The sequence below is a fragment of the Xenopus laevis genome, chromosome 9_10L (assembly GCF_017654675.1).
Source record: "Xenopus laevis strain J_2021 chromosome 9_10L, Xenopus_laevis_v10.1, whole genome shotgun sequence".
NCBI classification, from domain to species: domain Eukaryota; kingdom Metazoa; phylum Chordata; class Amphibia; order Anura; family Pipidae; genus Xenopus; species Xenopus laevis.
Window position 1 is genome coordinate 120,744,969 of NC_054387.1, and position 25,557 is coordinate 120,770,525.

At 44.1% G+C, this 25,557-nt stretch overlaps 1 protein-coding gene across 2 annotated transcripts in view; it reads left to right on the top strand.

Annotated features, from left to right (window-relative positions):
- lmf1.L (lipase maturation factor 1 L homeolog) overlaps positions 1-25,252 on the top strand; it is a 221,404-nt gene extending 196,152 nt beyond the window's left edge. For both annotated transcript variants that reach the window (XM_041577426.1, XM_018236594.2), the window contains 5 exons: positions 1,036-1,219; positions 3,680-3,833; positions 10,084-10,267; positions 18,578-18,690; positions 24,637-25,252. In XM_041577426.1, coding sequence (XP_041433360.1) covers positions 1,036-1,219; positions 3,680-3,833; positions 10,084-10,267; positions 18,578-18,690; positions 24,637-24,826 — 825 coding nt within the window. In that variant the 3' untranslated portion in view covers positions 24,827-25,252. The remainder of the gene's footprint in view (positions 1-1,035; positions 1,220-3,679; positions 3,834-10,083; positions 10,268-18,577; positions 18,691-24,636) is intronic.
- The last annotated feature ends 305 nt before the right edge of the window (positions 25,253-25,557 follow it).

Consider the following 25,557-nt stretch of genomic DNA (forward strand, 5'->3'; position numbering starts at 1 on the left):
GAGCTTGTAAGTTATTCTTTGTTTTATAGGAAGCCATGAAAATGACTTGAAAAGGGGAGGGGCCTGTTCCCTTTTGGTTGAGAGGAGGAGAATTCTGGCAGCAGTGTTTAATAAAGACAGTAGAGAGGTGAGATTGGAGTTAGGGAGGCCAGTTAGTAGAAGGTTACAGTAATCTAGTTGGGATAGGATGAGATCATGCATGAGCATCTTGACCGTAGCAGAAGAAAGAAAAGGAAGGATTTTGGCAATATTGGGTATGAAAAGGTGACAGATTTTGACAGTGGTGTTAATATGATCAGAGAAGGAGAGAGAGGAGTCAAAGATTACCCCCAGACAGTGTGCGGAGTTGACAGGGTTAATGAGCATGCCATCAATAGAGATAGTCAATAGGAGAATAGGACCAGGCTTAGGTGGAAGTTGAGTTTGAGGTGAGCCTCGTTAATCTTTCAGTGAATGGCGCAACTCTGGGCACTTCATCAACTGGGAAATTAATAGCTCTGTGGGCAGGGAAGAAAACATCCATGATCACTCCCCTTAATTTTAGTGGCAATTACTCGACCCTGTGTCTCAGAAAGCTGCACTCAGCACTTCCGAACCACAATCCCCTGACCATTAAGTGCACCTAGAGGTCCAACAGATTACCATTCAAATCAGTGTGTAATTATTCCAGGTTTATTGTCAAGCACCTATACTTGTACGGTCACTGATATGCCATCTGTCCTTTTTGCCTACAGGCCGTTCCTCAAATACCATATGAATGAGCCCATATATGGCCACCTTTAGGATGCTCCCAGCAGTAACTTAACTAGAGGGGGGCGGGCCCTGGCGCGGGACATGCAGCCGGGCCCCTGTCCCCCTCCGTACGTCCGGAACTCCATCGAAGCTGCTGAGGGGCCCTGAGGGAGTGCGGGCCCTGGCCCAATCACACCCCCTGCTCCCCTGGTAGTTACCCCACGGCCCTCATGGTGAGCTATGATAACCCAGGTTCCATTTCTCCTAGAACACTCACATATCCTCTGTCTCTTTTGGCTGTAGGTTCTTCTGATACTTAGCGGAAACCTGAGCTTCTTAAACTGGTTGACCATAGTGCCAAGCATTGCTTGCTTTGATGATGCCAGCTTGGGCTTCCTGTTCAGCTCCAAAGAGGGGTCGGTAAAACACCAGGTTTCCAAGATTCAGACTGAGAAATCTGCTGGTGGGGGACCTTCGAAGACTTACGGTAAATATTTTTCCAGTCTACACATACAGATTCTCTTTAGCTTTCTGATTTACAAACAAAAATTTCTGCATTAATGAATTTCACAACCTGTAGCTCTCCTGTTATTACTGTAGCTCTCCTCTCTCCTGTTATTACTGATCTTTAGCTCCTATTGGCTGCTGGCAGGCTGCTTGGATTGGTGTCTTAGCAAGGATTGAGCAAGACCATTGGTTTAGGTCACAGTGATCCCCAACCAGTAGCTCATGAGCAACATGTTGCTCTCCAATCCCTTGAATGTTGCTCCGAGTGGCCTCAAATCAGGTGTTTATTTTTGAATTCCAGACTTGGAGGCAGATTTTGATTGCATAAAAACCAGGTGTACTGCCAAACAGAGCCTCAATGTAGGTTGACAATCCACACAGGGGCTACTAAATAGCCAATCACAGCCCATATTTGGCACCCCAGGAACATTTTTCATGCTAGTGTTGCTCCCCAACTCCTTTTACTTCTGAATGTTGCTCATGGGTTCAAAAGGTTGGGGATCCCTTAGGACATCATATCTGCAACAATAAGATAAGTTGTTTTAGCAGTTTGACTCTTCAAGGGTTTGGTGAGGAGACATCAAAGAGGCAGGAAGCCATAGGATGGAACCCCTTCATAACAGCAGTGGTACACCTCTGGTGGGGCCAGGAGATGTGCCAGAGTGGGCTTAGCCTCAGTTGAATATAATGACTATATATTCTTCTAGAAACCCCTGAAAGCTCAGCTAAGAGGTAAGGTGAGATGAGATTTGGCTTTAATTACCTATTTGTTCTCCTGGATGTTTTTGGAACAATTGATAAATGACTGATAAAGCAATGTCTTCTCTAACCTTGTTATGAGCAAAGAGGGTCCCTGATCAAAGATTAGTCCTCCAGGAGGGCTCATACCATACACATAACCTTATAAGATCTGTCAGGATGTTGAGAGATGTATCGTTCCTTCCAACACCCTGGGCACACCACAGATCCATCATGACCTATATGTATGAACAATATGATGTTTTTTAGCAATATTTGTGCTTTAAATTACCTTTTCATTAATTCCAGTGGTCATGTTCCCACACAGTACATGATCTATTGCCCTTTAATTCACTTATCGGGATTCATGACGTTTGTAGGAGGCCAGCTACGTTTACACTAAGTACAGACCGTTTTTCGTACATTGTGTGAAGGCCAAAAAGAACGGTGTGTTCTATGCAGAATTGCTCTGCATGAGACAATGTAACTTTCATTTGGCCGGCGAACAGGCCGAACATCAGAGGCAGAGGGAATTAGGTGAAGTGACTTGCTGAGGCGATCATTAAGAAATACAGACATCTGGTCATTCCAAAGGAGTTTGCTCTCTATTGTAGAGTAAATGGAGAAGCCTCCACCTCTATTTCTACTCTCCATGTACCTCTACTTTAAAGAAGAATCCTTTATATCTACTTATAAGGAAAAATGTCAATGATTCATAGGTTTCAACGAAATGGATGTGGTGGCCCGGGCTGTGTGTTAATTATGGGCTAAGATCTTTCTGCTGTCCTGGATACCCCTGGTTTCTATATATCTGTAAACTTGTTATGAGCTAAGGGGGCCCAGCCTGAAGGTCAGTTAGGGGGAGATTTGGGGTGAGTGCTTATTTGTACCCTGGATACCCCTGGAACTATAGCAGGGTGACTGTTACCCCAATGTTTCTATATATCTGTAAACTTGTTATGAGCTAAGGGGGCCCAGCCTGAAGGCCAGTTAGGGTGATATTTGGGGTGAGTGTTTATCTGTGCCCCAGGTACCCCTGGAACTATAGCAGGGTGACAGTTACCCCAATGTTTCTATATATCTGTAACCTGGTTATGAGCTAAGGGGGCCCAGCCTGAAGGCCAGTTAGGGTGATATTTGGGGTGAGTGTTTATCTGTGCCCCATGTACCCCTGGAACTATAGCAGGGTGACAGTTACCCCAATGTTTCTATATATCTGTTACCTGGTTATGAGCTAAGGGGGCCCAGCCTGAAGGCCAGTTAGGGTGATATTTGGGGTGAGTGTTTATTTGTGCCCCGGGTACCCCTGGAGCTATAGCAGGGTGACAGTTACCCCAATGTTTCTATATATCTGTAACCTGTTATGAGCTATGGGAAATATGTATTAATTCCTAAGGTCCTTGCTATCTATAGAACACCTCAACATAATCATGCCTGGTCAAGCTAAAACCAGATGCAACATCATATGGGAGCAGGATTTAGAGGAGCCTAGTTTGTGAACCCAAGATTTGCATGCCCGCGCATATCACATATTCATTCTTGCCCACCACTCACAATTCTTTTAGATACCAGCTACAGGACTTTACTTAGAGTCATTTCTGCCATAAGGTGAAGCCCAGCTACCACCATATATGGCCACTATTTCACTTCTACTGAGCAAGAAGTAATAGAGAATGTTCTTGTATTCTTATCTATTTTTAAGGCTGTTATGTGCGCCAGTTAGTTCATCTCTCCCTGGGTGTTCTGATCATCTTCCTCAGTGTCCCTGTTGTGTTGAACCTGCTGAGCTCCAAGCAAGTTATGAATACCTCCTTCAACCCACTCAAGATCGTGAACACATACGGAGCGTTTGGCAGGTACTTCTCTATCCTCAACGGAGGTCACTTGTCTTTAAGTTGTTAAAGAAGCAGAATAACCATCCCACCCAGAATGGAGGTTCTGTCTGAAATAGCATATAAAACCCACAGTAATACATAATGTTAGTGAAGATTCTCATTCATCCAGGTCATGGTATATCTGTAGAAATAAGTCCAATCAACTGGACTTGCTGTGTTTTTTTTTCCTTCAAGAAAAGTCATCCAACTGGCTTTCTCAATTCAGAATAACTTCATCGAACATCGAACTTATTAGTTATTCTGAAATGAGAAAGCCAAATGGATGACTTTTCTTGAAGGGAAAAAAAAACGAGCAAGTTCAGTTGATTTGACTTATTTCTACAGATACCACAATAAAACAGTGTTATCAAGATTTTTGGTGGTAAATGGTTTCTCTCTGTACGTGCTATGAGCAAACTGGGGGCATATTCGGAGGCACAGATCTTTCCTGCTAAAGAGGTGGGGAGGCTTTGGACTGGTACAAAAGCCTAAGAAGATGAGTAGCATTTGTAGCCTACTTATTTGTTAAGCTTTAGTTCTCCTTTAAAGCAGAATTTAATGAGCTGATGTGAGGGATCCAAAGCCAACTTTAATATTTTGGGTGGGTTTTAAACCCTTCACGTTAGTTACTCTGTTGCAAATTTACTGGGTTTTATCCATCTTTAATCTATTTGTTCTACTCTAAAAACAACATTTTTGTTGAAAATTAAATTTGTCCATTTTGGGGCAGGACCGAGCATCTCAGGCTGACCCTGGAAGATGGTTGGCATTACCTATGGAATTCAGGGTATTTCAGGCCAGGAAAGGTGAAATTCTCCAGAAGAAAAAAAAAGTGGGAGACGGAACAATTCTGCAGAATTTTCTACTGGAACAATCTTTTTCCTACAGTCGCACCGGGCTGTTTCCTGATCTCACATACACCAAATAAGCCCAGCTGGTCCAGGCGTTAGGAATTAAGTGGGGAAATTTAAAAGTCCCAGCAGTCTTTTTATTCACTTTTCGCCACATTAAGAAAACTTGGAGACTCGGAGCTTCAGACGCTCTAAAATGTTAACCCCATTGCTGCCGGGGTGTTTTATAAGATAGGCAGTAGGGGCCCCCCACGTACATGATGGCATTCAACTCCTCATGCCAGCCCCAACAAGAAATAGCGCTCAGTCTGAGTGTAATCGGATTATCCGGAACCATGTAATAGACATTATTTCTTTTAATGTTCCACCAATCATATATAGCTCAGTTTTAAGCCTCCCCCAAACAGCTCGGCACAGAAACGTGGTGCCCACAGACATTCTGGGTGATGAAAAACGCAGACATATTCCTATATTTAAATTTTCCATTTCCATTTTATTTTTTTTTCTCATTCTTTTTTTTTCTTGATTCCTTGTTCTTGGCCGCAGCTAAAGGTAAACACATGTTAAGGGATTTTTTTGGACAGTCAAAGCTGATTCTGTATGAGGCCCAAGAGGGCAATTTAATCCAAATCAAACCCGAGGCCAAAAGAAACAGCTTTTGGCAAAATCCGTCACCATAAAAATCATCTCTGCTTTATACTAGACCAGAGGAGGCAGTAAATGCTCTAGCACATGTTTCGGGTGTGCACTGAGGCTAACTAGTCCTTGAGTACCTCTTACTATGGTTCCACACTGGTGGTAGTTGGGGGGCAGTACTGTAACCAGATGTTACAGAAACCTACAGCTCATCTGTAGGCGCAGTTTCTGCTACCCCCGTGATAACATCTATCATTAGGGGGTTCAGCAGCCCTTCATTCTTTAATACCCACTGACTGGTTCAGTCTCCAGTCCACTGTAATGTCCAACCCATTCATATTTATAGCCATAGATCTGATTTAGGGTCGGTCCATGACTGCCAGGTGTTCAACAAATGTAAAGCAGAGCAGCAAATGATAAGTAGACTTGCAGATAGTAGACTTGGACTAGGCACCCAAAGACACACCAGAGAACCCAATATGAAGGGCCTACTCCCACATAATGCAATGTAGTAAGTGCTAAATGATATGAGTAATTATGTAGGGGTATGGTGGGAAAAAGGAAGGGCTTATGGAAATGTTTCTGCTCTGAGATCCACAAGGAACATCTCTGGTGCTGCTGAAGTTTTAGCAGAAAAGATGGGTCCAGTAGAACAAGATGATCCTGGGAAAGCTTGATATCAATGTTGCCAAATCTGCAGCCTGGGCCCAAGGGTAGGAATCATACTAGATTCAATAATTTGGCCATTGGGTTAAAAGACCTTTTCTGCATCAGTGTAGGGTAGGGACAGGTACTAAAAGTAGACTTTTATTTGAGCTCTCCATAGATCCTTTCTGGTCTGTGTTTCAGCCGAAGAACAGCTGTATCTTAAAGGTCAAACTGCTCAGTAGATGTTGAGGGTGTATTTCCCCTTTAAGAAGTAGAATGGTCCAGATGCCCACTACAGAGAAGGAATGTGCTGCAATCTGGGTGCTTTATCAGAGAATTAGCTCACCCTCTGATGAGTCACAGGCAAGACTGAGACCCAGGGCTGATAGTGTGCTCCTAAGAGAGATATTCCTGAGGTTATTTCATGGATTTCTGGAAAACCTTTCAAACTAAATACAGGAGGAAGGGGGGTCTTAAAAACCAGCAGCTGACCAGTCCAAAGGGAATATCAGCAGGGACCTCCCATACCTCTCTGATATATATACTAACACAGAATCTTATCATGGAATGTCACTTCTCATTAATGCCTATTACCTGATGCGCCATTTAACTATTTCAACTATTCTAGTTATATGTAATGGATGCCAAGAAAGGTTCTCCAGCATGCGTGGATGTTCCCTGTAGTTCAGGTCTTCTTGTAGCCTACAGCTGACCATTCGCTGCTGCTAACAAATGGCTGGTTTGGTCAAATGTTACTCAAAACTTTAGGCAAACTATCGATGAACATAGACCACATAGGGCAACTGCTCCTGATGGGTCTGCACAGGTCCCCCTAGAGCAACACCTTGAATGATGCTCCCCGTGGCCTAAAAGCAGGTGCTTATTTTTAAATTCCAGGCTTGTAGGCAAGTTTTGCTTGAATAAAAAACAGATGTACTACCAAAATGAGCCTCCTGTAGGCTACCAGTCGATATAGGGGCTACCAAATAGCCAATCACAGACCTAATTCAGCACTCCCAGGAACATTTTTATGCTTGCATTGCTCCCCATTTCCTTTTAAATCTGAATGTTGCTCACGGTTAAAAAAAGGTTGGGGACCCCTGATCAGCTCAATTTGGCTCACGCAGCCCTTAAGCACCAAGTGAAAGTTTGTAATATTGCCCTCTCCAGTGGGTGCCTATGGCCAATGGTTGGTTTTGTAGCCAATCACTATGAGCATCCCCATAATGTCAGTAATGACATCGGAGGGTCTATTAATGTGTTGTCTTTAAAGGCAGATTACATGGTGGAAATGGGTGGGCATGTTCTTCAGGCCTGGTCTGGTTCCCTTTGTATATCCTCCAAAACAGGGGTCCCCAACCTTTTATAATTTTGAGCCGCATTCAAATGTAAAAAGCGCTGGGGAGCAACACAAGCATGAAATAAGTTCCTGGAAGTGCCAAATAAGGACTGTGATCTGGTAGCCCCTATGTGGACTGGCAGCCTACAGGAGGCTCTGTTTGGCAGTACCTTTAGTTTTTATGCAACCAAAACTTGCCTCCAAGCCTGGAATTAAGAATTTAGCACCTGCTTTGAGGCCACTGGGAGCAACATCCAAGGGGTGGTGAGTAACATGTTGCTCAAGAGCCACTAGTTGGGGATCCCTGCTCTAAAACATACAGGCAGTTTAATTGTCTCCTAATGAAACTGACCATAGTCTGCATATATTTCAATGGGACTTTAGATTGTAAGCTCCACCTATAGCTCCCCTGAGTCTTCCATTTTGTCACCCTTATCATGGTCTGGGTGCTGGGGTGGCAGTAAACCAATGTGGTTAAACTAGAGCAGACTGGCAGCAGTTTCTATCCTACCCTGATTCTGGTTACTCCCCGATACGAGGCGTCTCCCTTGGTCTGCGTGTAACTCCAGACTGTATAAAACAATTGTGGTTTTCATGCAAATGACCTGTAGATGTCACTGTGCTCAGACCTATGCTGTGCATACTTCCTGGTATCTTAAAAGTGAAAGATTACTATTGTGTAATGCCTGCATGACTCTGCTAATAAAGCACTGTTATACTCTCCTCATCCTCAACTACCCAAAACATAACACCAATAAAAAAAATCGGAAAAAAAAGGAAGAAAATTGGAGCCGTAATGAATCTGCGAGTATGTGCAACCTGACATATCTGAAATCGCACAGTAGGAACAAACTTTTATTACTAATTTGGTGTCCCTGATTTACAAAGTGTTTCTTACCGCCGGGCCGCCAGCCACGGCCATAACTCACTCTGGATATATATGAAACATGCAGCTCGGCTAGCCAGGAAGAAAAAAAAAAAAATCTATTAAATGTAGGTAACAATTATAAGATCTGGCAGGATGGTGTTCCATTGCTTAATCTAGCCCTAGACTAGTCCTGGAGGGTTTCCTGTGGGTGGGTGTAAGGATTAACCCTTTTGGGGGCCAGTTCCTCCCCACTATGGGAATAAGAAGTGCACATCTGTAGTGGCAGAAGGGTGGGTTATTATGTAACGGTAGAATCACAGCACTCCCTTCTCTTTTCCACAGTGATGATTTTGGCTTCTTCATTTGTTTATGTGTCAGTGGCCTTAATCTTCTGTGTCGGCCAGAGGGACCACCAATGGTTAGCTCTACCCTTCTGGGGTTAATAAAAAGTAGCGGGACTTCCACTCCTTTAAAGACGGAGTATTATTATTAAAGGGGACATAAACTTTACATTAAAACTTGGCTTAGAGAAAGATAATACAGTTCAAAGCAACTTTCCAATACACATTCATTAAAAATGTTCAGTGGTTTAAAAGTTATTCATGAATGTAATTGCTATTGAAAGCCATGCCCGTCCCTCCATTTCTGCATTTGTGGTCCTTCTGAAAACAATGTATCTGAAGTCAGCTGTCCTTCAGCCGAGACAAGCCTGTTGATCAGCTGGCTTCTGCTACATTGTTTCAAAAGCAACAACCAGGAACACAGAAATGGACGGACAGATACAGCTTTCAGCTGCAATTATATTCATGAATAGCTTTTAAACTGTTAAATATTTTAAATCAATGTATATTGGAAAGTTGCTTAGAATGACAGTTTCTTTCGTTAGGCATAGTTTTTTTCTGGGGGATTAGATGTCCTTTAAGTAATATCATTTGGATTCCTTGAATAATATTCTGGTATTAATCTATATGTAGTTTAAAACAAGTAATTGTCTTAGTTAAGCTGAATCCAAAATTATTTGCATTTATATAGTCAGGAAGCATGCTTGTGACATCACTGCGGAAGGTTTCAGAAGACTGTCTGTGATTGGTTGGTTTGGTATTAACTGGGTTTGATACAGTGGCAGCACTGGAGGGAAGATCTATGATCATGCCTTGCATCAATTGGGGGTTTGGTAAATGCCTCTGTGTTTAGTTCAATAGCGTAACTATAAAGTAAGGAGCCTCACAAATTTTTGGAGGCCCCTGACTTATTTCCTAAATTTTTGACAGGCCCTAACATTATGTTGCAATGGGGCCCTCTTAAGTTTGTATTTTAAAAAAGGACATATTAGGGTTCAGAAGGGCTGCCTGGGTCAAAACTAACTAATTTGAAAAAACTGTTCGGATTCTCCTAGACGTGACGTGGTGATCAGCCTTTCGCCACGTCATCTGCCCACCCCCATGACATCATTGGTCTGCCCCCCACAATGTCATTGGACCACGCTGTGACATCATTGGACCCCCACCCTGTGCTGCATGAAAAGGTTACAATCCTAGAACACATTAATTATTAGTTGTAGAAATAATTTAGTATTAGTTTGACCAGTCTATTTATATAGAGTAGAGGTGTCCAACCTGTGGCCTTCAAGTTGTTGAACTGTACCACTCCACAATCTCCTGAAGGATTTTGGCTGTTGCTTTAGCTGGGCTCTTCCTTAGCTATTTGATATTATTGGGTATTATATTATATAAGCAAACATAACAGAGAGGACATCACTATGAAACATCATGACTACTACGGGCAACATTAGGGTGCATGTACCAGAACCAGGAGAGTGGAGATCCATAACAATGTAATTATGTTATTGTAGAATTTACCTCTTTAATGACAGCGGATGTTCATTTGCAGCATAACCAGAGAGAGGACAGAGGTCGTCCTTCAGGGAACGTCCAGTTTGGACCCCAATGATCCCGGCGCTGTGTGGGAAGAATACGAGTTTAAGTGCAAGCCGGGGAACCTAACCAGGAGCCCGTGTGTTATCACTCCTTATCACTACCGCCTGGATTGGCTTATGTGGTTTGCTGCTTTCCAGGTAATATAGAGGCACTCCATCCTGTTGCTGGGGATTCTAATGCTGGTTATAGACAATGATTAAAGGGCACTATATCTTTATTTTTTTGTAATACCAAATGATAGGAATTAAAGGAACAGTTCAGTGTAGAAATAACAACTGGGTAAATAGATAGGCTGTGCAAAATAAATAATGTTTCTAATATATAAAAATAAAAAAAGGCTGGAGTGAGTGGTTGTCTAACAGAACAGAACACTACTTCCTGCTTTTCAGTGACTTGAAGGGGGGCCACATGGTACATTTCTGTTCAGTGAGTTTGCAATTGATCCTCAGCATTCAGATCAGATTCAAAAGCAACAGTTAAGACCAACGTGGTCCCCCCTCAAGTCACTGATTGGTTACTGCCTGGTAACCAATCAGTGGAAACTAAGAGAGCTGAAAAGCAGGAAGTAGTGTTCTGGCTATTATGTTAGACATCCAGTCACTCCAGCCTTTATAAATTACATTTTTGGCTAACTAACTATATTAGAAACATTATTTATTTTGCATAGCCTATCTATTTACCCAGTTTTTATTTCTACACTGAACTGTTCCTTTAATGAAAATATGAAGAGGTGACTTTATACTTATTGGCCTTTGGTTTTTACGAAGGTGAAACTGGCTCAACCTGCAATATTAGCCTTAGCCATTGGTTGTCTCTCTGGCTGGCTGCCAGCTAGCTTCCTTATGCAAGAGGCTTGAAGAGTTGGCCACTCCCCCCAGTGATGTCACTCAGATTTAGACATAAATGGCATTCTTAGCAGCAGAAATAATAATCTATATTTACTCCTAGTGTGGACAGTGGGATAAGATATATATATACAGCCGTAAAGTCCTTCTTCAGGAGATGACTTCATTCTGCTGGAAAACCTGAGATTGCCAGCCTCCCTTTAAATCACTAAAAGTAAAAGTAGCCCTTTAAAATAAGTGCATGCAAAATTGATGAGGGTGCTATTCTAGGAAACTTTGCAATGTACATTAATTATTTATTTTGTTTTTATTCCAAGATATTAAGGGATACATGTACTGTTAAAATGAATGAATTTTGTTACAACAGCGCCACCTGCTGGTCATTTTCCGACCAGTCTGACCACCAAGTAGTCAAGGAAGTTGTCAGGGGAAACAAAGAGGCTGTTCTGAAATACATTCATATTAACAGCACATGTATCCCTTAATATCTTGGAATAAAAACAAAATAAATAATTAATGTACATTACAAAAGTGCTTAGAATAGCCGCCTCATCAATTTTACATTCACTTATTTTAAAGGTTTACTTATCCTTGAAATCCGAGTGTACAGTCAAATTTCCATATAAAAAGCCCCTCCAGCGGCCCTCATTCTACGAAAGGAAACAAATAACATATTTTAGTGAACAACCATGATATAAACACAGCTAATCAGATTTTTACTAGGCAGTCAGACTCATCATGCAACGAAGAAGGGGGGGGGAAAAAAAGAGACACAAATAAATAAATAAAGGATCTGTATCCGAGCCAGTGAACGCGGCCAAATGGAAATATTCCTTCCTGGCTCCCAAGAAGGAACGATCGGTAAATCCCTGGATTAGATTAATGTTTTTGCACTGACACTCCTACCATCCCTCTGCTTGTAATGTCGCGTCTTGGCGCTTAACGACGCTCGGATCGGTGGCCCCCGAGAGCACAGTCGCACAAACGGAGCTTTCAAGGATGCGTTTAAAGATAGGGATCAACATTTACACTGCGCTGAGCATATTTACCCCCTTTAATACAGGTAGTCATTTGCGGCTGGAGTTTATGGGGCAGGCCGGTAAATAGGGATAAAGAGAATATTCTTTCGTGGTCCCACTGGCCGTGTGTATTTAGTGCTTTCCGTAAATAATCACGGGATTTCTGTGTTGTTGCCCTAAATGAACGATGTTAGACATGTCAGTCTTGGAGACTCATTTAGACTGTGTAGTGTAACGTTATACAGCAAACATCCCATCATTTTGTGTTGGTAAGAGCCAAGGATTAAATCTGCCCTCTCTTCTGAGGATCACTGCCAAATGATTCTTTATTCCTGCCAGCAGAGGGCAGTGTGCTGTTTTTTTAAAGGTCGATATAAGGTGATTACTTCCAATTGGGTCACCCCGATTCAATCAGGTAAATTATTCTCCTTCTGTTTCCCACATCTGAATCTGATCATGGAGACCAACCATAACAGCTTTGCTTAATTCTAAAGCTCGCCATGCAATTGGATCATTATAAAGGCCAATGGAGGCTTATTGGGAGTGGACCACATCATTGGACCAGTGCACTCCTCATCCAACGGGATATTCAGACCTGACCGGTATCTAGCTGGATATTGGTCAGGCAGGCTGTCCGTTTGAATGGGTTTGGATGAATGGGTTGACCAGGAAGAAGGCCTCAGGTTCCGGTTTGGATGGGTGGCTGGTCAACATTCAAGCAGGGCCCTCCCTCAAGGCCAGTTCATTTTCTGCTCCATTGTTTCAGGAGTCAGAACCAGCAGTGCATGAAATATAAACATTCAGACAATATTAAAGGAGAAGGAAAGGTTAAAACTAAGTAAGCCTTATCAGAAAGGTCCATCTGAATACAGCAGCAAACCCCAAAGTAATACTGCTCTGAGTCCCCTGTCAAAAGATACACTGCATTTCTTTCCTTCTATTGTGTACACATGGACTTCTGTATCAGACTTCCTGCCTTCAGCTTAAACCTCATTGCCCTGGGCAAGAGCATGCTCAGTTTGCTTCTCTTCCCCCGCCCCTCCCTTCTCTACTGTAATCTGAGCCCAGAGCAGGGAGAAACTCAGGCAGGAAGTGATGTCACACCACATTAATACTGCAGCTCCTATCCTAAACAAACAGAGAGTTTCTAGAGCTTTTTACTCAGGTATGGTAAAGCATTCTACAGAATAAATATAGTGTTATAGCTTGCACTATTGCAGCTAATCTATTGGCAATAAAATGCCTCCGTAGCTTTCCTTCTCCTATAAGCAGTATATCAGGTAGAAGGGAGCAGGGCCACTATTAGAAATTGTGGGGCCCCGTACAACAACATTTTCTGGGCCAAAAACATTGTTGGCCATGGCCCCCCCCTTACAAGTTAAAAAGAAGAATATTTATTTTAAAAAAAACATTGGTGGCAGGGGCCTATAGAGTATTAAAAAAATACATTGGTGGCTAAGGGGTTTAATAAAATATAAAAAAAAAACATAGTAGAACTGAACTCGTGGCTTCGGGTCTTTGGCTTTAGCTCCTTTCGTGGCTTCAGGACCCGGGTCTTTTCGCAGGTTCAGGACAACTTCGGTCCCTTTCGTGGCTTTGGGGCTTTTTACGGGTTCAGAACTTCAACTTTGGGTCTTGTCGCAGCTTCGGCTCAGGACTTCAGCTCTTCGGACTTCGACCCTTCAGGACTTCGGTTATTCGGGACTTCATCGGTTCGGCGTGACTTCAGTGCTGCGGCCCTGCAGGGGAGGGACAGAACTAGCTCTGATCCCAGTATTACAATGGCAGTTGGTCTATGCAGTGATGGAGTTAAACTCATTATCATTTCAGGCCTCGCTCTAACAAAATAGATGAGGAGCCTCTGTGGGGGAAGTCGGGGAACGGGACAGGCGCTTTTCCAGCAATAACACTGAAATCTGAGGTCACAGACTGCGGGACAGCGGGATATCGAGACCCCGGGCCAGGGAGACGAGCAACATCCATAAGGAAACTCAGACCCAGCTAAGGCCTGTAATATTTTTATGTAGGGAGGGTGTGGTCTAGCCAAATATTTGCTCTTTCCCATCACAGATCAGCATTTCAACCTTTTACCATTCACCCCCTCCTTGTTCAGTCTCCTTTCCCGCTGATCACTTTCAGTGCTTTCTGCCATTATTGGGACGGTGCATGTTGTTCTGTGCAATTCTAACCAGCCAATCAGAAATGAGCTTTGATCTGCCCCATGCAGTTGCAATAGTAAAATCAACTGTCTGGATGTCACGGGTTACGCAACTTCAGCATATCTGCAGCATGTTATGTTACAATCAAGCGTAATGCCCCTTTAAATTCATATAGGGGGATGCTCGTCATAGCTCCCCAGTTATACCAGAGACAGGGAAACTGGGATCACTGGGAACTGATCAGCTGAAGGATCTCCGGGGGAGAAGCTGGGTAATTTAGTTGGAGCTAGGGTTGCCACCTTTTTCAAAATGTGGGGTAGGGAACAAAAAGGGGCGGAGTGTGATGTCAAAATGGGTAGGGCCATGATGTAAAAGGGGCGGGCCACAGCGCCGAGATTTCAAGACGGAGGACAAAAGCTAAGTTTACAGGGGATTGGGGCCGAGGGGTCTTTTTAAGGGTATTACAAATTTACCGGCAGCTACATTGCCAGTAAATTTGTAATACCGGTCCCGGCCTTGGCAGGTGTTTTACCCTACCTGGCCGGTATTTTAGCGGCCTGCCCGGTAAAAATGATGGTTGATCCCAATGTTATCAAAAGGGAATAAAGATAAATATATAGAAAAGGTGGCAACCCTAGCTGGAGGGCTGTTGGTCACTCCCCTGCCTCTGATGGGGGCCTCGTAGTCTTTCCACACTGTTTACCCAGTAGAATTACATCAGCCTCGGGCAAGGATTATGTCACATGTTGCTAGCCCCAAAAAAAGGTAGCCTAACCCTGTCTGTGATAAGTAGCTTTAAGCAAGTCATCCTGCTGCAGCCAGGCACAGGCCACATGATCCTGTTTGGCATCCACAGACACGTGGCTCAGTACAATGACCCCACTGTTCCACTGCCTGCTCACTGCCAGCCTGAATCACACCTCACACCCACAGCTAATCAGGATCCTGACACTATCCAGCACCTCGGGGGGAGCAGCGTGCCTGGGACGCAGGGGGGGTCTGCTTGTACACACTTACACAATCACACACACACAGCATATAGAGGGAGATTAATAACATGATGGTTATTGCTGTATGGAATACGTTATACAGTCAACTCGGAGTATCACTCATGTATTATAAGGGATAATGTACCTCCTACTGTAAATGATAAGGATATTAGAAGTCACTGAGGGGTTCTGTGACCATATAAAGGCACAAGACTGCAGGCTGAGTTATACAGGGAACTCTGAGTATCACTCATGTATTATAAGGGATAATGTACCCCCTACTGTAAATGATAAGGATATTAGAAGTCACTGAGGGGTTCTGTGACCATATAAAGGCACAAGGCTGCAGGCTGAGTTATACAGGGAACTCTGAGTATCACTTATGTATTATAAGGGATAATGTACCCCCTACTGTAAATGATAAGGATATTAGAAGTCACTGAGGGGTTCTGTGACCATATAAAGGCACAAGGCCCTGAGTTATACAGGGAACTCTGAGTATCACTCATGTATTATAAGGGATAATGTACCCCCTACTGTAAATTATAAGGATATTAGAAGTCACTGACGAGTTCTGTGACCATATAAAGGCACAAGGCTGCAGGCTGAGTTATACAGGGAACTCTGAGTATCACTCATGTATTATAAGGGATAATGTACCCCCTACTGTAAATTATAAGGATATTAGAAGTCACTGAGGGGTTGTTCTGTGACCATATAAAGGCACAAGGCTGCAGGTTGAGTTATACAGGGAACTCTGAGTATCACTCATGTAGTATAAGGATACAAAAGTTTCTAACTTAATTGGCTTTTGGCAGAGAGACCAGAATAGATACTTAAATACTTTTGTAACAGTTTAAGATAAGCAGGTCTCTTGGGAGAATGTAGACTCACAGTTTAAAGGGCAATTCACCTTCATTAGCAAAACTGTAATAACACATAAAAACCACAGAAATGTGTTCAAACTTTCATAACCTGCCAGATTTGGTAAAATGGACACGGTTATTGGGGGTGTGGCCACAAAAACGGGCGTGCTGAGCGTGGCAAATGTTTTTGTCCCTCTTTCTATTTCCAAAATGTTGGGAGGTATGATATCAGTATGGATCCAACGCTCCGGTGCCAGTAAGCAAAGTGCATAATGTGTTGTCCATGTTCCTAGGTACTGTACCTTGGCCGGCAGCTTCTCCCAAGCTTGGAGGTGGCAATGGGTGCTTCTGAGTTCCTCACTTTCTTCTCGGTCCATCTAAGCTGTTTGGGCTGAGGCTGCAGTAACATCTCTGCTTGGATGGTAGTGCAGTGAAGTAACATGGCAGCGACATTGCTGTTAATGTGGCTACAGGGCATCGCCCTGACACGTATCCCACACCAACGGGCACATTCTTCTGCTTTGTCTCCCTCCGTCAGAATGGAAATGTGCACAAGCCATAAACAAGTCTATGTCTCCCTCCCCATCTACCATCCTGGCTCTCACTTCTTGCTTCCCACTGGGGAGTGGGCTGAGCATTGCCTGCCGTGACTCATCCATCCTGAGTGGGCACATTTGGCACCGGCCCTTTAAATCCTGCTGATTCACAGTCGTCTCACTGCTGTTCATGGAAGATTTGCAGTAAAGTGCACAAAAAGCGCAGATAAGCATTGGAACCTACTGCAGGATGAGCTCTTGGGATTCTTCAAATACCAAATCCAGTTCTGATGATGAAGCAGGCCCAGGACTAGTGATGCGCAAATCTGTCCCATTTCGATTGACCAAAAAATTTGCGAAACTGTAAAAAAAATTAGAGAAACAGCGAAAAATTTGCGAAAAACACCAAAGTCAATGGGCGTTATTAAGCTCAACTTTTTTTTTTTACACCTGCAGCAATATTTCTTACTCAAAATACATTATTCAATGGGCGTTTCTTATTATGGCGACTTTTTTTGTCCTAATTTATTAAAGTCAATGGGCGTTTTTTCTTATGGCGACTTTTTTGTCCTAATGCGTTAAAGTCAATGGCCTTTTTTTCTTATGGCGACTTTTTTGTCCTAATTTATTAAAGTCAATGGCCATTTATTCTTATGGCGACTTTTTTGTTCAAATGCATTAAAGTCAATGGGCGTTTATTCTTATGGCGACTTTTTTGTCCTAATGCATTAAAGTCAATGGCCGTTCATTCTTATGGTGACTTTTTTGTTCAAATCCATTAAAGTCAATGGGTGTTTTTTCTTAAAGGAACAGTAACATCAAAAAATAAAATTACCTGAAAGAAATTAAAATAATGTACTGTGGCCCTGCGCTAGTAAACTCTCTGTGTTTGCTTCAAAAAGACTACTATAGTCTATGTAAACAAGCTACTGTGTAGCCATGGGGGCAGCCATTCAAGCTGGAAAAAGGGAGAAAAGGCACAGGTCACATAGTAGATAACAGATAAAACACCATTGAATTCTACAGAGCTTGTCTGTTATGTGTTTGTAACCTGTGCCTTTTCTCCTTTTCTCCAGCTTGAATGGTTGCTCCCATGGCTACACAGTAGTTTGTTATTATAAACTATAGTAGTGTTTCTATAGAAAACACACCAATTTTACCAGTGTATGGCAACAGTACATTATATTTTCATTTTTTTAGACACTTTTTTATTTTTTGATGTTACTGTTCCTTTAAGCTGACTTTTTTTGTCCTAATTTATTAAAGTCAATGGGCGTTTTTTGTTATGGCGCCTTTTTTGTCCTAATGCATTAAAGTCAATTGGCGTTTTTTTCTTGTGGGTGTTTTTTCTCAGCGAAGTTTTCCGCGTCAAAAAGGTTTGCACATGCCAAAATGTGGAATTTCGCCGCGAATCCATGGTTGGTGAATAAATTCGCTCATGACTCTCCAGGACGTCCCAAGCACAGGGACAGGGGGCAAAGAATCGGACCTCCAGTTCTATAAAGTATTTAGTTTTGTGCTAATGAGTGTGTTATCCCACTGTTTGTATGCCAAGTGTGCCTGTGCTGGGAAGTGTAAATGTAGAAGCATTATGCCTCTCTGTAGGTCGTTCTTGCACGACTTGCCTGTGCCCCATAAGCCACCACTATGCTCTGTTACCAGTTCTCTTTTAGACTTTCAGACACAGTAAATGGTTTTATGGACGAGGGGGGCAAGTGGCCAGCGTGGAGCAGCAATGGGGCGTGCTGCTAATAGCGTGTACTAGTCAGGTACAGGGAAGCCCGGCTTTATTTTAAAGCAATATTGTTTTGCCTGGAAACACATGGCAGCCTTTATGCTCAGTCTCAGTTACACACAGCACTCTGCGGGATGTCCCACCCCTTGCCATTGTATCAGGGCTTTATTATTCTTATGCCTTGGGGTATTTTAGCCTAAAATGTTACCCTTTATTGTCTCAAGTATAATGTTACAGACAGATTGAGCTTTCATTAATATGCACTCCTTTATTTCCCCCCGTCTCTCCATGTGCAAAGACCTATGAGCAGAACGAGTGGATGATACACCTGGCCGGGAAGCTGTTAGCCAATGACAGATCAGCATCCTCGCTTATAGCCGTCAATCCGTTCTACGAGAGGGAGTCGCCCAGGTGAGATCACATGGGACAACAGTTTATATCACGACTGTCAGTTTCACTTACAAATGAGCCCTTATTGCAGTTTCAGGCTCTATTCATTTGGGGAGGTGGGTAGAACAGTTTGGGGGGCTGGTTTTAGGGATTGTTTTCCTGCCAAAGGAATCATTGGAGAGCACTGTCCCTGGATGTCAGTGATGTGACAGAGAGAAATGGAGCCTGTACAGTTTGTTAGATAGGCTGTAGCACTGATATAGCTAGAATCTGAAAGTACAGTGCTGCAAGGTCAATGAATATATTGAAGTATTCTGAGAGTTGAATTTCAACAACAGCTCGAGGTATCAGGTTGCACAGACTGGACATGAAATGTTTTGATCCCATAATTACCAATGCTTCCAGGCCGTACCATTTGGCCACCATAAGGCAGTAAATGGGTTCTGCTTCCAGGTCGTACTATTTGGGCACCATACAGGCAGTGAATGGGTTACCCTTCCAGTCCATACCATTTGGGCATCATACCAATGGATTACACTTCCAGGCTGTACCATTTGGGCACCATGCAGGCAGTGAATGGGTTATGCTTCCAGGCCGTACCATTTGGGCATTATACTAATGGGTTATACTTCAAGGCCGTACCATTTGGGCATCATAGCAATGGCTTACACTTCCAGGCCATACCATTTGGGCACCATATAGGCAGTGATTGGGTTACGCTTCCAGGCCGTACCATTTGGGCACCATACCTGCAGTGAATGGCTTACACTTCCAGGCTGTACCATTAGGGCATCATACAGGCAGTGAATGGGTTACCCTTCCAGTCCATACCATTTGGGCATCACACCAATGGGTTACACTTCCTGGCTGTACCATTTGGGCACCATGCAGGCAGTGAATGGGTTACTCTTCCAGTCCATACCATTTGGGCATCACACCAATGGGTTGCACTTCCAGGCTGTACCATTTGGGCACCATGCAGGCAGTGAATGGGTTACTCTTCCAGGCCATAACATTTCAGCACTATACAGGCAGTGAATAGGTTACTCTTCCAGCCCGTAACATTTGGCCAGCATACAGGCAGTTATTGGGTTATGCTTCCAGGTTTTACCATTTAGGCACTATACAGGCAGTGAATGGCTTACACTTCCAGGCTGAACCATTAGGGCACCATACAGGCAGTGATTGGGTTATGCTTCCAGGTTGTACCATTTAGGCAGCATACAGGCAGTGAATGGCTTACACTTCCAGGCTGAACCATTAGGGCACCATACAGTCAGTGATTGGGTTATGCTTCCAGGCTGAACCATTAGGGCACCATACAGTCAGTGATTGGGTTATGCTTCCAGGCTGAACCATTAGGGCACCATACAGTCAGTGATTGGGTTATGCTTCCAGGCTGAACCATTAGGGCACCATACAGTCAGTGATTGGGTTATGCTTCCAGGCCGTACCATTTGGGCACCATACAGGCAGTGATTGGGTTATGCTTCCAGGCCGTACCATTTGGGCACCATACAGGCAGTGAATGGCTTACACTTCCAGGCTGAACCATTAGGGCACCATACAGGCAGTGAATGGGTTACTCTTCCAGGCTGTACCATTTGAGCTACTGCAACATAAAAACTAATTACCAGAGGGCTCGCAAATATGAAAGCGCTTTCCAGTTTATTGTTCATTTAGCTTTATTACCTAATAGTGCAGCCTGCTCAACAAGTCAGATAATCACAGGCTGGGGCCGCGCCAAGTCTTAGTGGGTATTACATTACACCGCTCTCCCCTTATTAAACACGGTGAGGACATGATGGTCCGTTCAGCAAGGGGCTCTTTGTGCATCTGTCACCTTCTCACCAGGCACTGACAGAAAAGCGCAGCCGGCCAAAGCATAGGTCATACATGACAAACTCGTGCTCCCTCCAGCTGTTGCAGCTACAATCCACATCTTCCATAGCCAGCCGCGGGGAGTTGTGTTTCACAGCAGCTGGGGTACCACCGCTCTCACATCCCTGGCACCGGGGCATGAGCAGCCACACGGGGCACAATAAATCTTACAGCCCCTGGTTATTCATTAGGAGTGTTGGTAAGTGGCCGCTGGAGTGGCGTGCATTCACTGATGCCATTTTCATCTGACATTTTCTTACACTCCTTTCAATTTGGGCATGATTGCAGGGGCACAAAATAAGCGTGCACATGCCTGGTCAGTTGTAAAGAACAGGATCCCCTATGGCTGTGCCTTGCCCTAATTTACTTTAATAATTGCATCAGTGTAGGGTCACTATTAGTAATCAATGCACCCCAAACTTCTTAGCAGAAAGGACCTCCAAGTGGCCCAATTTATTAGCATACTGCCTACCTGGGCCTTATGGATTGTGAGCCTTGCCAGGTACAACTACAATGGAGCCCCAATAACAATTAAATACCCAACTAAATTGGATGCCTGGCCACTCACCCTGATCCACCTGACCACACACTCCAAATAACAAATCCAAATAACAAACCCAAACCCTGCCCTCTCCACCACATGCCTTATACTCAACAGTTGAACCCAACCTTTGGCTCTCTTGGGGGCCCCCCTTTGTCACAGCACCCCTGACAGTATTCCCCTTTGCCCCTGCATCTGTCAATACTTAGCTGAAGCATTCTGCGTGGCCTTTAGCTTGCACCAATTTCAACATGTAGTTTGTACCTACTAATAGTAACTGAGGCCCAGAGTCTCAGAGGGCCCATGCACAGAACCCCTCCCCTCGCATCAAACAGATACCTCGTCTCTGTCACTCCCTGACAGGAGCATGCACATTTGAAGCAAGGAAACAGATCAACTTCCTGTTCAGCGATCAGGGACAGGAAGTGAATTCACCAAACATGGCGGCTGCCAACTTTTACTTTTCAGTTTATGTATGTGGGAGCAGGGACATTTAGCGGTGTGTGTTTGGTGCAGGTTGGGTTTACTTTTCCTATAAATCTATAAAACATCTTCCTATACTTAGATTTTAGTTTACTTTTAAAGGAGAACTAACCCCTAAAAATGTATGTGGCTTAAAATGCCATATTTTAGATACTGAACAGCCTAAAGTTTCAGCTTGTCAATAGCAGCAATGATCCAGGACTTCAAACTTGTCACAGGGGGTCACCATCTTGGAAAGTGTCTGTGACACTCACATGCTCAGTGGGCTCTGAGCAGCTGTTGAGAAGCTAAGCTTAGGGCTCGTCACTAATTATCCAGCAGAAAATGAGCTTCCCCTGTAATATAAGATGATGTTACAGGTTTGCTGATCATTAAATTCTGATGCTAATTGCACTGGTTTCTGTGCTGACATGTAGTAATTATCTGTATTAATTACTAATCAGCCTTATATTGTGACATGTCTATTCTATGTGTACTGTATATTGTGAGTGTGTCCCTAAGCTCAGTAAGTGACAGCAGCACAGAGCATGTGCAGTGAATCAGCAGAAAAGAAGATGGGGAGCTACTGGGGCATCTTTGGAGACACAGATCTTTACTGCTAAAGGGCTGTGGTTGCCTTGGGCTGGTACAGAAGCACAAAACATAATGTACAACATTTCTAGCTACTTTTTAGTTAGGCTTTAGTTCTCCTTTAAGCAGTTCCATGGAATATTGTCCTCTATACATTTTTTTTTTTCATTTCCCAGAATGTGCGACTTCTAACAGATCCCACGCTTTCTTCTATGTTTACGCTTCAATTAAGCAGTCGCTTTGGCCTAACACCCGTTATTAGCGCCCCTGAAATACGGCCGTGCATTAATATTTTAGAAACCTCTCGCCTAATCCTCCGAGGGACCGCGCTGAAATGGTACTTTCCATCTCACAAGCACACACAAAAACCTGCGGCCATTAATTGCCGGAGACTTTTGCGCTCTGGGATGGGTTTATAGCCAAAGGCTAACGTGTCGACCAATGGGGCCCCCCGATGCAGAAGAGACGGGCGAGAGAGACTTTTATGGCTTTTAATGAGTTTATGCTTTGATTTACAATTAAGAGGGAAAGAGCCAATCATGTATATGAAATGCGCGTATGGAATCATAAAACTCATGTTTGGCCGTATTCCCCACCCTCGCCAGCCCTTGTCAGGTCGTTAATTCTGACAGAAAACACAGTTCCTGTTTTTCCCTCCAAAAAATCTCTCAGCTGTTAGTAGGGGGACAGCTGTGGCCCTCTGGAACTAATTACAGCTGTCTGTGAGATTTAGGCCCCCCCTCTCGTACAACGCAGATATTACTTCTGATTTTTAACGCATACAGTTGGAAGATGTCATAACACCCGGCTGGTATGTAATGGACCCGGCAAGGTCTTCTCCCCTCACAGCTGCTACTGGTCAGCAGATCGGTCTTGGTGGGGGGGACTAAATCAGGAGCAACTGTCCTGAGCCCTGAAGAGAAGTCCTTGTAGAGAGAGAGATCTCCATTGGGTGTAAATAAGGGTTTGTGTGTATAGTAAGGCAAGCTGGAGTCAGGGGAAGGGGCTATAACTGTGGGAGTAAGGGAAGAGGTTGTATATGACGTAGGAGTGTTACTATTAGGGTTGCCACCTGGTCGGTATTTCACTGGCCTAGACGATAAAATATCAGCCAAGGCCGGGGCCAGTTTTATAAATTTACTGTCAATGTATTAGCCGGTAAATTTGTAATCCCTATTGTTCTGCCCCTGGCCTGCCTCAGATCCGCCCTCTCCCCTACTCACCTAATCCAAGGGCGCAATCATTCCTGGCAACACTCCGTGACTACGTCCAGAAACATCATAATCCCACCCGAAACATCATAATCCCACCCTAGACTGACACAACCCCGGCCCACCCCCACCCTTCAGATCGAAAAGGTGGCAACCCTAGTTACTATTGGGGTTACCACCTGTCCGGTTTTGACCCAGACAGCCCGGTATTTTGAAGGGCTGCCGGGAGTCAAAACTTACAGCCCAGTTTTTCAAATAAGGAAACGGGGCACGATTCCCAATGATAGACACTGCGATCGCCCAATCGCAGATTGCCCTGTCATAGCCCCGCCCCCTGACATCACGCCCCTCCCCTCCAAATCACGGACTCGCCACTCTATGTCATGACCTCACCCCCCCCCTGCACGGTCTCCACCGGTTAGAAAGGTGGCAACCCTAGTCACTATAGAGGAAGCATAGCTGGCTAGGCTTGGATTTGTGGCAAGGCCTAGGGTCGGCTCAAATAGAAATCCACCCCTACCCTGAATATTTCCCCACCCAGAACACCCATTCCCCACCTATTTCCCATCTTTGTGACATCATCACCCTGCTCTCCAAGCCCACGCCCAACACGAAGGCTGGTATTACCGGCGACAAAACTTTCCAACCCTAATTGCCACCTGGCAAGTTGTCACCTACCTAGCCAAAAAAATACCAGCCAAGTCAGGGACGGGTATTACAGATTTACTGGCAATGCACTTGTTGTTCCACCCCTGGCCCACCTTGTGTCCACTCTTCTCCAATCCCAATGCCCCAAACACAGCAAATTTCAACCCACCTCACCTACTTATGTCCTCAACCTCCATGTCCCCCCCCCCTTACATCATTGGCCAGCATGGACCCGGAGAAAAGGCTGCAATCCAACTGATGAGCAGTTTCAGTATAGCTTAAAAATGTACTTACTCCCCAACCAGGAGCGCAACTGTATGGACCCCAGCCCTCAGGCAAAGTCCATTTGATGAATGCATTCCAGGTACCTCCTCTATACCAGCTCTCCCACCCCATTCACTCGTGGAGTCTGCTGCCTGGTATTTAACTCTCTGTGAGGCCCAGTAACTTCCAATTGTACCACTAATATCAAGGGACGGTGGTGTCTGTAACTGTAGGACATCCCTAAAAATGATATCTGCCACCTCTGATAATTTCACCAAAGTTATTGTATTACAGTATGGTTACATTGGATCTATAGATCTGTAAGGTGCAATGATATAATCCTTGACTGTTCTCTTCTGCCCTCTTCAGGTGGATAAGAGGAGAGCACTTCCGCTACAAGTTCAGCCGACCTTGGGGAACACACGCGTCTGAAGGAAGGTGGTGGATCCGGAAACGGATTGGACCGTACTTTCCCCCCCTCAATCTCCCTGGGCTCAAGAAATACTTCCAGTCGAGGTCATGGCCATTGCCAGTCTCCAAAAGGGACCAGCGTCAATAATGTGTTTTTCCCATGAGCCCTTGTTCCTTTAGCCATAACCACTGTTACAGCACAATTTATTGGATTGTAGTATGGGGCTTTCTTTAGGGAACTTTTGAATGTCCACTAGTCTTCATGGGTTGGGGCAATGATTGCACACGTAGGGCACCCTGTGGCCTTTGAAATCAGTGGGAAACAACCGGTGACACGTAGCTGTGTGAGCAGCAAAACACCTCTTGTGATTTTTTTATGTTCAGGATTGGATTTAAAGGAGAAGTAATGCTTCTAGACATCTTCATCCACAAGATATTTGCACTTCTTAGCCTTTAGTATGATCAGGATCATGGCTGAAAGTTCTTCCGCTCTACTTCTCCTTTAACTCTAATATGTAATTGCAAACAAGCATCAGCTGAGGCTCATGGAGGGCAAATGACTGAATCCAGGAAACATCACAATATCACATGACCAACTAAGGTTGACACTGGCTGACAGTTTGGCCTCTCATTACAGAACTGGCAGTCATTTATCTAGTATCTAGACCTGACTAATATATGGTCATGGCTCAATTAAATATTGCTCTGGTTTGAAATTCCTTTTGGCCAAAGATCTCATCATGGATATGACCTACATCCCACAGCAATATCTCTTGCGCCATCATCATTAATAATCATTTGGAGCCGCCATATGGACTAATTGTGCATAGACAGCAGGAGCAACTACACCTTCATTATAACCACTGGAGTGAAGGTGCT